A 13,221-nucleotide genomic window follows, 5' to 3' on the forward strand; every position below is an offset into this window, starting at 1 on the left:
TCCATAAGGAATCTTAACTGAATTCATATGCACTGAATAGTCACACACACAAACACACACACACACAAGAATCCTGAAACGCGTTTTAGCAAAAAATATATACAAAAAGTTTTTTGTTTTTTTAAAGTAAATTTTCTAAAACGAAAATATATTTTTAATACACTTTTCGAAGGTTACATGAGCAAAATGTAATTTATTTTTCTAAATAGAGTCAAGGTGAATTCAAAACATGTCAAATTAGTAATATAAGTGAGAAGAAAACCTCTACTGAAAACTATTTTTTAAAAGGAACACAATAACCGTATAGTTATATTGGCTGCAGCCAAAAGAGGCTGAAAACTGAAATTGCTCTGTAAGAAAGCATAGTAGAAGTATCCCAGCATGCCCTGTCAAGCACAGGTGCGCCACGGGCAACCTCATCTGCACTCGTGCGCTCCAGGACCATGCCCAACATCAGGAACCCTGGTCACTTTGTCTCCCACTGGTACCCTGCTGCAACCCTGTGTTCCCTACATCCCGGCCGCTGCTCCCCACACTGCTGCCTTGCAACACTATGGAACACCGAGGGAGCATTCCTCTGTGCTTCCTACAAACTTACATGCACTGAAAAACCCAACCAGAACAGCACTCTACACCCCACCCTCTGGTACTCAGACAGTTCTGCAACAACCTACGTAACACTCCACACTTGCATGCATGAACCTCAACAATCACTCACTCACCAAACATGCCACATTAAATACTTGTATCTCTCCTAGTTGATGTAAGCACCAGAAGAAATGCTGTCTTCCAAGAGACAAATTTGAGATGCGCCTTGGGTTCTGTCTCAAAGGACAGCATCATAAGCTGACTCAATGCTGAGTTCCCAGGGGACTGGAGAGCACACAGAAGAGGGTATGCTCTGAAAAGTCCTTTCATGAATTGCTTTATGATCTGTTGTGAGAAAAGTGTGGTTGAGGAGTGTTCTGTTCTTCTGAATCTTGATACAGCTGCCAGAGGGACCCACATCGATGAGTATTTAAGACCGCTCTTGACTAGGTCCAACAAGTATTTAAGTATTTAGTGGTGCTGCATATACACTGCATAGAATCATATGTCTTTGCACCAGACACAAAAATGCTTCTAATTGGTGTTATATATCTTTATGGTACTAGTGCTCATGTCTGCAACAGAATATTCCTGATTTCAGCGGGACCAAGCTGCCTGGCTCCATGATGTGAGGTTGTGATAGAGTTCTCTCTGTTGTGTCTAGATAGGAGCCTGGAGTATACTTTCAGTGGTATCACTGGCAGAGTTGATAGTATCAGAAGTTTGCTGTACGAATACATACATACCTGTGCTTTGGCAATAAGAATCAGGGTATAGTGATCCGCCTTTGCTTTCCTCAGTAATCTTGGCATCAAGGGAAATGGAAGATAAGCATATACAAAGACATTGGACCATTTGATTAAAAAGGCACTGCCCTTGGTTCATGGTTGCCAATACATGTTTGTGTAACACTGGCATTTACTCTGGGTGGGGAACAAGTCCTGTGTGGGTTGACTCCACTTGTGGAAGAAGTAGTCCACTTGCTTCTGGGGGAGAATGTCTCACTTACAGTAGTCTGAAATTGTTTGACTGAGTGTCTCAGATTAATCATTCTGGCATCCTGGTTGATGTTCCAGAGAAATGTCAAGCTGAGGAGAAATGGCACTGTCCCATAGCAGTTGCACTACTAAGAGGCCGAACCCTCGCCCCCCCACCCAGCCTTGCCCCTCTCAACCCCCCGCTTGCAGATATAAAAGAAATGATGTTTTATAGCTCGCCCTGAGGACTGCTTCACGTGCCAGTCCTGGGAGGAATGTTTGCAGGCCGAGTCTTATGGCCCAAATTTCCAGAATATCGCCATGGAGCATCTTTTCAGCGTCTGAGCAGAGACCTCTGGTCAGCAGTGTCTGCATTTAATCTCCACTGTCATGCATGTACGCATCTGTCATTAGCACTATTCTACCTGACAAAGAAAGGATAAAGAGGACTGCATTGAGATTTGTGGGGAATTTACACTATAGCAGCCCCTGATTCAACCATCTTGTCAGATGGTCATTGTCGCCCCCATGAGTCATCTACTGGTTTTCATTCATTGTCCAGTTCTTGTTGGATGGGTTTCATTTAGAAACTGCCAAAGGGTATCAGACCTATGCAAGATGACAACAGGTCCCACAGATTTGTACTGCCTGTCCGTGACTGATTGCTTAGTAGAGGAATTCTTTCCCATGGCCTAGAGCTTTATTGCTCTGTCCTAGGAGGGAAATGACTTTCCCAATTGTGCGTCTAGTATCGCTTTCAAAAACAGAGGCTTCATTTGAGGTTCCACAGAGGATTTGCTTATGTTTAGAGCCAGACCCAACCTGTGAAACAGACTGATGCAGATGACTGTGGAAGACTTTGACTTTACCTCTATTCCTTGATGGAGCTTTGACGAGCCAGTCTTAAAAAAACAGGTACCCTTGGTGATGCTGTCGTCTGAGGTAGTCACCAACTGGCACCAGGCACTTAGTAAATATCCAAGGTGGTGTCTTGAGGCCGAAATGAAGTGCCTGGAATTGGTTGAGCTGTTCCGCCACTAAAATGGAGAGGTATTTCCTGTGTTTCTAAAGTATAGGTATGTGGAAATACACACTTTGAAGCCTCAGAGAGGACAGGTAATCTCCTCCCCAGGATGATCAGGACTTCTTGGAGTGTTATATTGTGATGAGACCATTTTATCACAACCTTTTTCAGTTCTCTGAGGTCAATGATTGTCTCCACAGTTTAGTTTTCATCTTAATCAAAAAGAAAGTGGAATACAATTCTTGTTTTCTTTTAGATCTCATGACCATTCCTATTGCTTCATTGAGGAGGATTTCACGTTGTTGATCCTTTAACTAAAGAGGATGGTCTTTATTGGGCAGGGGAGAAGCAGATTAGGTACAAACTCCAACAGATGTCCCAAGTCTACCATCTCTCAGATGTTATGAACTCCCATTGCAGGGAGAAAAAGTGTACTCCTTTACCCACACCCCTGCTTCACAAACCCCTACCCATTGGCTGAGGCTGGCTTTGTGGGGGGTCAAGCTCTCCTTTGGTTGTCATTGGATGGCACTTTAAATGTGCTCCTCTTCTATCCAGACAATCTTGCCACATCGTTGACTTTGGTTCCGGTTGAGCGCACAACCTTAGTCACACCAGTTTTGTTGAGGGAGTAATATGGTCGATGTTGCCCCCGTCCCCCTTACTGATTAAAACCTTCAGTGTAGGCTTGATATCTCTGTGAGCCTCGAAAAGAGGCTGAACCAGGACATTAATACTACAGAACTTCTACAGCTTTCACTGCATTTACTTCTGAATGAATGTTTTGAAGACAGTCATTCATGTTTCCCAAACAGGGTGGGCCTGTTAAATGGCATAAAAAGGATCTATGCTTGGACTTCTGCAAGCTGTAGATATCAGTCATAACTGCCTTCTCAAAACTTTCTCAAAACGGATGCTCCTGCCAGCTCATGGAAGCCTACTTTGAAGAAGTCCACTCCAGCATCGAACAAGTTACTTACTTTTGGTAACCCATTACCTGGTAGAGACAACAATGAGCTGCAGATTCCTTGCCTTTGAATTGCTCAGGCATCAGACTAGATCTGGATGATTTTTGCATGAGCAGTACCCACTGTATGTCATCGGGATGCTTTGCTCAGTTCTGTGTGGCGTCACTGGCACCGGAAATGATGTCACCTATATAGGCGCCACCCAGCCCTTACTTTTCACGACTTTCCCCGCCAGGAGCGCAGAGCCGTGAAGTGCACTGATAATCAATCAATCAGAGTTTGTAAAGCACAACACTGTCACCCTAGGGGTATATGGGCACTGTGTCTCTGTCGAAGAGCCAGGTCTTAAGTCTCTATCTGAAGCCTGCCCGCAAGGGGGCAGTACGGAGCTGGAGGGAAAGGTTTTTCCAGGTCTTAACAGCGATGTAGGAGAACGAGCGGCCACCCCGGTGCAAGGGCAAGTCAGGAAACGTGCAGGTGTCTAGAGGGTTGGTGAAAGTTCAGTCCATGGTTGAGGTAAGTAGGTCGTAGCTCGTGGAGGGCTCTGTAGGCGTGCATGAGGATCTTGAACTGGCATCTCTTCTGGATGGGGAGCCAGTGGAGGTCTCTCAGGTGGGGGCGATGTGGGTTTGTTTGGGGAGGTCCAGGCTGAGTATGGCTGCAGTGTTCTGTATGGTCTGGAGTCTTCTGAGGACGTGAGTGGAGATGTCAGCATAGAAAGCGTTGCTGTAGTCGAGCAGGATTGTTAGCGAGGGACTGAGTGAATGTGTTTCTGGTGTTGGTTGGGATTCATCTGAAGGTTCTGTGGAGTATGCGAAGTGTGTGGAAAAAGGAGGATGCGACTGCGTTGATTTGTAGTTTCATGGTCAGCAGGCTGTCAAGGATGATGCTGAGGTTGCATGCATGGTCGTTCGGTGTGGGTCCGAGATATGCAGGCCACCAGCTGTGGTACCATGCAGAGATGTTCTTCCCAAAGATCAGAACTTCCGTTTTGTCGGCGCTGAGCTAGAGGCAGTTTTGCCTCATCTATTTGCCTATGTTGGTCCTGGTGCTGCAGAAGTTGCTTTTGGCGTTGGAGGGGTCCTTAGTGAGCAAGTTCAGTGTCATCTGCGTAAGAGATTATTTGAGTCTGTGGGATTTGGTGCCTGCGAGGGGGTCATGCAGATGTTGAACAGGGTGGGGCTGAGGGATGATCCTTGTAGTACGCCATGTAGGAAGCTGGCCTGGTGTATGGTGGACACCTATGGTGTTATCACCCTATACCAGGTCCAGGTATCTCCTATTAGTCAGTGTCTAGGAAGCCAGGGCTCTCTAGAGGTAGCTGTGGATTAGCAGCCAAGACATACCTAGGAGACAGGCAAAGCTTATGCAATACCACCACAGTCACACAGCACTTACACACATGAGAAAACCACACAGTGTTACAAAAATAAAGGTACTTTATTATAGTAACACAGATACTAAAATACTGACTAGGCAATCCCCCAACTAGAAGTAAGTGAACACACTCTTATATACATATTAGCAATCAGTAAAGGGCATACAAAGCAATAGGCATTGGTAGAAGCAAATAACTAGTGAGGGCCCTAGGAGAGGGCCAACAATATACTAAGGAAGTGGAATGTGAAAGGCAGTCCCCACCCAAGGATGTGGAATCAGGAGAAGGGAGCTGGAGGAACTAGGAACCCCAAAAGGTAAGTACCAGGGTGTTCCCCAGCGACCAGGAGAGGAGAGTTAAGTACCTGGTTTTCTCTAAACCCAACAGAAGGACTTTGGAAAAGGATAGTGCAAGACCCAAACAAGACAGGAAGAGACCCAAAGGTGGATCCTGACAAGTGGGCCTGCAAAGGAAGGGGACCAAGTCCAGTTTGTGATGGAGTGTCTGGTTGTGGCAGGAGTCACTACCCACCTTTCTGTGGGTGACGAACCGGGTCGACAGTGTATGAAGATGGTCAGCAGTGCAGCACCGGAGATGAAGAGAGGTCCCAGGAAATATTTGCCACATCAGCGGTCCTGATGCAGTCAGTCAGTGGTGCTGGCCCACCCAGCACCCCTGGAGGAGTGTCCCACAAGCTGGGGTAGCAGACAGAAGACTGTGCGTTGCAGGAAAAAGTACTGGAGGCCGGGGCTACACAGAGCCTGAAGATCCCTTGGAGGAGGAGCAAACAAGCCTTGGTAGCTGCAGGCATCGCGGTGCACAAGGGTACTGTCCTGCAAGGTCAGGCAGGGGCTTACCGTCCTCCAAGTTGGACAGCTAGTAAAAAGGACCAAGGGGACCACTCCAGACCACGACCTGTGATGCAGGATCCACGCAGTTCCGAAAGAGAGAAGATCAACGCAGCCAGTCGTCGTTGCAGTTGGTGCCTGCAGATGCAGGGGAGTGACTCCTTCACACCAAGGAAGATTCCTTCTTACATCTTGTGCAGACTGAAGACTCGCCGTCCTCGGAGGATGCACAGCCAGGAAATGTTGCAGTTGCTGGAAGGAGCCGGAGGAACAATACTGCAGAGCAGAGTCGTCGCTGAAGTTGCATATTGTAGGTTCCTGGAGAGTCCAGTTGCAGTCCCAAGTGGCCAAAAGATGAAGTAAACGATACAGAGGAGTCCTGCTGGAATCTTGCACGTCGAATCTGATGACCCACTCAAGAGAGAGACCCTAAATAGCCCTAAAAGAGGGTTTGGTCATCTGCAACGTGACCACCTATCAAGAAGGGGTGTGACGTCACCTGCCTGACCTTGCCACTCAGATGCTCCCAGGGGCCTCTTCACATCTTGGATTCAAGGTGGCAGAACCAAGTGGCCCCCTGGCAGAGCTATGGGCATCACCCCTGGAGTAGTGATAGACAGGGGAGTGGTCACTCCCCTTTCCTTTGTCCAGATTCACGCCAGAGCATGGACCAGGGGTCCCTAAACTGGTGCAAACCTGTTTATGCACATAGGGCACCAAATGTGCCCTTCAAAGCATACCAGTGGATTGGGGAGGCTACCCCTCCCAAGCCATGTCACACCTATTTCCAAGGAGAGAGGGTGTTACCTCCCTCTCCCACAGGAAATCCTTTGTTATGCCTTCCCCTGCTTGAGCTAGTCAAGCAGCAGGAGGGCAGAAACCCCTCTGGAGGGTGGCAGCAGCACGGGCTGCTTGCAAAATCCTGAAAGACTAGTACGAGCAATACTGGGGAGTGCATGGAATCATACAACAAATACTGGAATCATACAACAAATGCTGGCAACAGTATTGGGGTATTATTCCAACAGGTTCAGAGTTGCCATTATGTAGCTGGACATAGGTAGGACAAAGGTAAAATGGCTTCTCTGCACTTATGAAGTCCAGTGCAATGGAGCTGGAGTTCATAGGGGCACCTCTGCTCATGCAGGGGTGCCCTCACAGACAGGGACCTGCACCCTGCCCTCTGGGCTAGGAGGGCCTACCATAGGGGTGACTTACAGTGACGTGGTGCAGTGACCTGTAGTGAAAGGGTGCATGCACCTTTTCACGCAGACTGTTATGGCAGGCCTGCAGACACATTTTGCATTGGCTCCCAGGGGTGGCACAATAAATGCTGCAGCCCATGGTGAACCCCTGGTGCCCCATTGCCCTGGGTACCTAAGTACCATATACTAGGGACTTACATGCCGGAACCAGTATGCCAACTGTGGGGTGTGCAAAGTCCTAGGCAACCAAATTTAGAGGGAGAGAGCACAATCACTGGGGTCCTCGTTAGCAGGATCCCAGTGAGAACAGTCAAAGCAAAAAGTGGGTGATCATGCCAAAAAGAGGGTACATTCCTACACGCCACATATGATGTCTTTGGGTGCAGAGGTGAAGGGAGGCAGTCAGATGCTCTAGGGCCCTGAAATGGAGTATCCCTAACCGTAGAAATCTGTCTGCAGAGCAGGGAGACACTAATCTGCAGCCAGATATTGTCTCTACCAGATAATGTATTACCGAAAGTAAGAAACCTGTTCATCTGATAACAGATTTATAGCTGCAGATTTCTTACTTTAGACAGAAACCCAAGCAATACCATCCTGGCGGTGTGCTGCAGACAATTTTATCTAAGCTAAAAAGTCCTGAAGGCCCGGACAGGCAAAATGCCCATCTCCTCAGACCTGAATGCCCAGGCAGTAGTGTTTGGCAAATGTGTGCAGGGACGCCAAAGTTACTGTCTCACAGATGTCCAGGACTGGGACTCCATGTGCCAACACCGTGGTCACAGCCTTTTATCTGGCGGAATGGGCCCTTAATCCTTCTGGAGGCTGCTTCCTGACCGGAGTGTAGCAAATTTTAATACAGAGAACGACACAGCATGAAATGGTTCACTTCTGTACTGCCCGACCTTTCACTGCTTCAGCATATCCCACGAAGAGTTGGTCATTCACCTGGAATGCTCTTATTTAGGTCCAGATGGTGGAGTTGCTCCTCTTCTTCAGACGGATGCAGAGGAGCGTAAAAGGTAGGCAGGGTGACAGACAGATGGTCCCAAATGGAATGGAATCACAACCTTTGGAAGGGACGAGGCCCTAGTGCTAAGCATCACTTTGTCTGGAAACACTGTGAAATAGGGAGGCTTGGATAACAAAGCTTGCAGCTTGCTCACTCTAATGGCAGATGTTATTGCCACTAGAAAGTCTGCCTTGATGGAAAGCAGCTGGAGGGGACAATTGTGCAGCGGCTTGAAGGGAGAACACACGAGGTAGGTGAGAACCAAATTAATGTCCACTGGAGGCATGATAAAGGGCGAAGGGAGAAACATACATACAAGTCTATTTTATTTACAAATAGGGGGCTTAAACATAGAGGGTTGGCCAGGCAGCGACAGGAAGGTGGACAGAGCAAAGAAATAACCATTGTGATTACACAGAGCAGAGACCTGCTTGGCAAGGATAAAAATAAAGAGAAGAATATCGGAAAGAGAGGCAGAAAGAGGGTTGATAAACTTTTCTGTACAATATAATGCAAACTTTTGCCATCGGCGGCCGTACATCTTTGGAGGGATTCCTGGATGCCAGAATAACAATACAGCCTTCAAGAGGAAGGTCAAAAACTATCGACTGTTGCTGCTCAATCTCCACGCAAGAAGTCGCACAGTTTCAGGTGGGGGATCCTTCTCCTGCTGCTGCAAAAGAAGATCCTCCCAAAAGGGCAGCCTGATCAAAGGATCAATGCTCATTTTCAGAAGCTTGGGATACCAGACTCTCCGTGCCAAGTCTGGAGCCTCAAGAATGTCTTGGGCCCAGTCGTTCTTAACCTTCTTGAGAACTCTGGGTGGAAGTGGTATGGGCAGAAAGGCGTACAGGAGGCCTGAACTCCAATCAAGACAAAAAGCATCTCCGAGCGATAGCCGCCTTGGAAACCCCAATGCACTAAACTGCTGACATTGTGCATTCTCTTCAGAGGTGAACAGATCTAATCAAGGCGCTACCCACTGCTGAAAGAGTCCTTGTGCCACCTCCGAAAAGAGACACCACTCGTGATTTGCTAGCCATTGACAGCTGAGTTTGTCCGCCATGGTGTTTAGAGAACATGCCAGGTGATGAGCCATCAGGGTTATGCCCTGCTGTTCCAGCCATGCCCAGAGACACATAGACTCTTGACAGAGTTCACAACCCCAACCCGACCTGCTTGCAGCACTATCACATTGCAGTGGTGTTGTACGTGAATACCTCCACTAACTTCCTCTTCACAGAAGGAAGATATTCTTTTAATGCTAGCCGGATAGCACAGAGCTCAAAGTTGATGTGGAGTCTGGATTCCACCAGAGACCTCTGACCTCCACTTCTCCCAGATGACTGTCCCATCCCAGGAGTGATGCATCTGTCAGCACTGTGAAATCTGGTTGGGGAAGAGAGATTAGTCTGCCTTTGACACAATTGTGGGTTTGTCAGCCACCACTGCAGGTCCCTCTGAGATCTGGACAATGTCGGCGAGATTCCCCTGATGCTGAGCCCACTGAAGCTTCAGGTCCCCCTGCGGAGCCCACATATGCCATCTGGCACCATTCACCAACAAAATGCAGGAGGCCATGAGGCCCAGCAAACTCAGTCATTCTCACCAAAATCCAGGATAGAGGCTGAAACATCAGTATCCTATCCTAAATATCCTGGACTCACTGCTCAGGAGTATAAGACCGAAACTGCATTGCGTTCAGAACTGCTCCGATGAAAGTAAGCATCTGAGAAAGAGTCAGGTATGACTTCAGCACGTTTATAGTGAACCCCAGTAAATGCAGGAGGTCCACCTTAGTCTGGAGGGGTGACACTACAGTCTGGGGTGATGACACCTTTAACAGCCAGTTATCGAGCAAAGGGAAGACAGACACCCCTAATCTCCACAGATGGGTTGCGACCACCACCATCACCTTGGTGAACATCCAAGGGACACTGGTAAGACCAAAGGGAAGCACTGAGAACTGAAAGTGCTTGTAGCCTACCTTGAACCGCAGGTAATGTCTGACGGCAGACAGGATGGGGATGTGGAAACATGCATCCTGCAAGTTCAGCACTACCAACCAGTCTACTTGGTCTAGAGCAGACAAGACCTGAGCCAAAGTAAGCATCTTGAATTTCTCCTTTTGGAGGTCTGGAATAGGACACAGACCCTTGTTAATTTTGGGTTAACAAGTAATGCAGATAACAACCACTCTCTACTTTTGATATCGGAACCCTCTCTATAGCTCCCCTGGCCGAGAGAGCTGTATCTTCCTCGCAGTGTAAGGACTGATAACCCTCCATCAGCTGTTCTTGTGTTGGTGGTATAGGGGGAGGGGAAGGTTCGAAGGGGACGGAGTAACCTCTCCAAATGATCCGCAAGATCCATTTGTCTGATGTAGCAGATTGCCAGTGGAGGAGATGATGTTATATTCTCCCTAAATAGGAGGGTTTACAGGCTGCAGTTGCCGGAGGGTTGGTGGCGGACGACTTCAGGCTGCCTGGGGACCCATGGTCTTGCAGAAACCAGACTAGGAGGTGGCGAGAGTCCCTGAAGCGCTCCAACATCGAGTCTTCCTTCTCTTCAAAGAGACGAGTCCCATAAAAAGGGCATGTTCATGAGGTTGGCCGGAACATTCCCCAAAAGCCCAATGTTCTCAACCAGACGTGGTGCCTAAGAGTCACCGTCAATGAAACCACTCTGACCAGTGACTCAGTCGTGTCTAATCCACACCTAAAGATTGCTGCATTTCAACCATATTTCACTGCTTGGGAGAGGATGCCCCGGTCCTCCTCCAGGACCTGTGGCAGCAGGAGGGTTGGTGGCGGACGACTTCAGGCTGCCTGGGGACCCATGGTCTTGCAGAAACAAGACTAGGAGGTGGCGAGAGTCCCTGAAGCGCTCCAACATCGAGTCTGCCTTCTCTTCAAAGAGACGAGTCCCGTCAAAGGGCATGTTCATGAGGTTGGCCTGAACATTCCCCAAAAGCCCAATGTTCTCAACCAGACGTGGTGCCCAAGAGTCACCGTCAATGAAACCACTCTGACCAGTGACTCAGTTGTGTCTAATCCACACCTAAAGATTGCTGCATTTCTCCCATCTTCACTGCTTGGGAGAGGATGCCCCGGTTCTCCTCCAGGACCTGTGGCAGCACTTGCGCAACCGTATCCCACAGAATGTGGGAATAACAGCCCAAAAGGCATGCAGTGTTTACGGACCACGCTAGACTAGCAAAAGAAAACATCTTTCCCAAGGTATGAAGCCCTTTGGATTCCCTGTCTGGGGAAGCAGCAGACAAAGCACCATGGGAAGTTGAGGCCTGGACTACCAGGCTCTAAGGGGTAAGGTGATGGCTGAGGAATCTTGGGTCACCTGGGGCAGGGAGATGACAGCAGGCAAACTGAACTGCCTAATCACAGGAGCCCCTGTGCGAGGCTTAGACCAGGTTCCCAGGAGGACAATAGTCAGTGCTTCACTGAAAGAGAACAGGGGTTCTGAAGAGAAAGCTCCAGGTTGAAGCATTTTCATCAAGAGGTTAGTCTTGTCCCCCACCGAGGGAACTTTAAGGACCTAAGCTGCACCTCTTCACAACCATCGCATATGATCCACACTCCTCTATAGCCACAGGAGGAGGAAAAAGCAAACCAGTATCTGGAGATGTGTCCAGTCCACTGGCATCTCCCAGTTCCTCATACCAGTCCAAAGGTGTTCCCAACTGGTATTCTAATGGGTCCAGTGACCTCTCCCATTTTTCCCTAAGCCTGGCTGCTCTGAAAAATGCTCAGGGAATAACCTAGTACCATTGGGCCCTGTCGGTGCCAGAGTAAACGCTGAGTGACACTGTTTGACTCCAAGTCGTCAAGGATGAGCATGTGGCACCAGGAGCATCAGCGTCGGGACTGCAGTGATCGGGGTCCTTGATCTGCGTTCGGCTGCTGATGTTCCAATAAAGTCTGGCTTCTAATAGCCAGCAAGGCAGGCAGGTGCCAAATCTGGGGCCCGTACTTCTTTGTCCAGATGTCATACCATCGCTGGAGCTGTAGGTGGTATTTTCATCAATTTTAGGTCTTCGGACTAGAGAAAATCCAATATGAGTATGCATCTTAGGGTTTTGAGTGGTTGTTCCATAAAGCATTGCTTTTCCTCTGAAGTCAGATTTAATTTTTTTGCTATTCTCTTTATCAGAGCATGAAACAAGGCTATGTCTGGTTGGATGGGAGAATTGACACCTTTCTTTATTATGATATAATCATTCCACTTGTTATCACCACCATCATCTGGTAGTTCGCCCTATTCCTCTAAATTGGAAAACAATGAATGTTATAAGTTCTCATCTCCCATAACCGTAGGAGTTGGTGGGACTAGTGGTGAAGTGGAAGCTCTTGGAGGCTGCTCCTTGGGAGGTGAAGGAACTAGATGTGGCACTGGTAGCAGAGGTGGTGGTGGAGGGAGAGATAGATGCGGAGGCATGGCAGGCGTATGTTGTCCAGCAGGATGCTGAGGGAGCAGTGTTTGAAAGGTGTCCATTATGTGTTGTAAAGCTGACAAAAATGCAATAGGCATCTGTATGACCTTTGGCTCTCTACTGTAACAAGGCAGTCCATAAGAGGGACATCCATGCTTTAACTCAATACCTTCTAATAAAGGCTTCAACGCTCATACATTTGTGGCACTGTCAACAGCTGGCCAGGCAAGACATACATTCAAGCATATATTCAAGCAGTGTTTCTATCACAGGCTATAGCAGGACAATAATATCACAATAAGGAATTATTAGATGCATGATTACCATTTATCCTGTACTTTAATCGTCTTCCATTTGAAAGTGGAACACCATCAGCAACCTAAATAAAAGACAAACGATATTAACCAATAATAACTCTGGAAAAATAGTTTTCTATTTGAACAATTGAATATATACTTATCGATATATCCAAGTGTTTGGCAATTAACTTGTTTGCAAGAATGTAAATACGATATTACAACTCTCATTCCAGTCCCGTGAGTCTATAGGTTATTTTAAAGAAATTGAATGGAGTGTGTACACTTAGAAGTCTTGATTTACCGAACGTGAAGAAGAATGAGATCTCTCTTTCTTTTAGCAAGTCATACAAAATGATAGGACACTGTATTCCCAATCATTAACTAAAAAATAATACTCTGCCTTCATCTAGATCTCACCCCCTCCCTCCACCAACAGAGCACTTTCTCACATCAAATCACATCTTGATTGAAG

General features: G+C 47.7%; 1 protein-coding gene across 2 annotated transcripts in view; it reads right to left on the reverse strand.

The window, feature by feature from the left end:
- The window catches only part of LBR (lamin B receptor), a 489,903-nt gene that overhangs the window by 158,894 nt on the left and 317,788 nt on the right, over positions 1–13,221 (reverse strand). For both annotated transcript variants that reach the window (XM_069236198.1, XM_069236197.1), the window contains one exon: positions 12,775–12,829. In XM_069236198.1, coding sequence (XP_069092299.1) covers positions 12,775–12,829 — 55 coding nt within the window. The remainder of the gene's footprint in view (positions 1–12,774; positions 12,830–13,221) is intronic.

This window comes from Pleurodeles waltl, chromosome 5 (genome assembly GCF_031143425.1).
Source record: "Pleurodeles waltl isolate 20211129_DDA chromosome 5, aPleWal1.hap1.20221129, whole genome shotgun sequence".
Taxonomy (NCBI): domain Eukaryota; kingdom Metazoa; phylum Chordata; class Amphibia; order Caudata; family Salamandridae; genus Pleurodeles; species Pleurodeles waltl.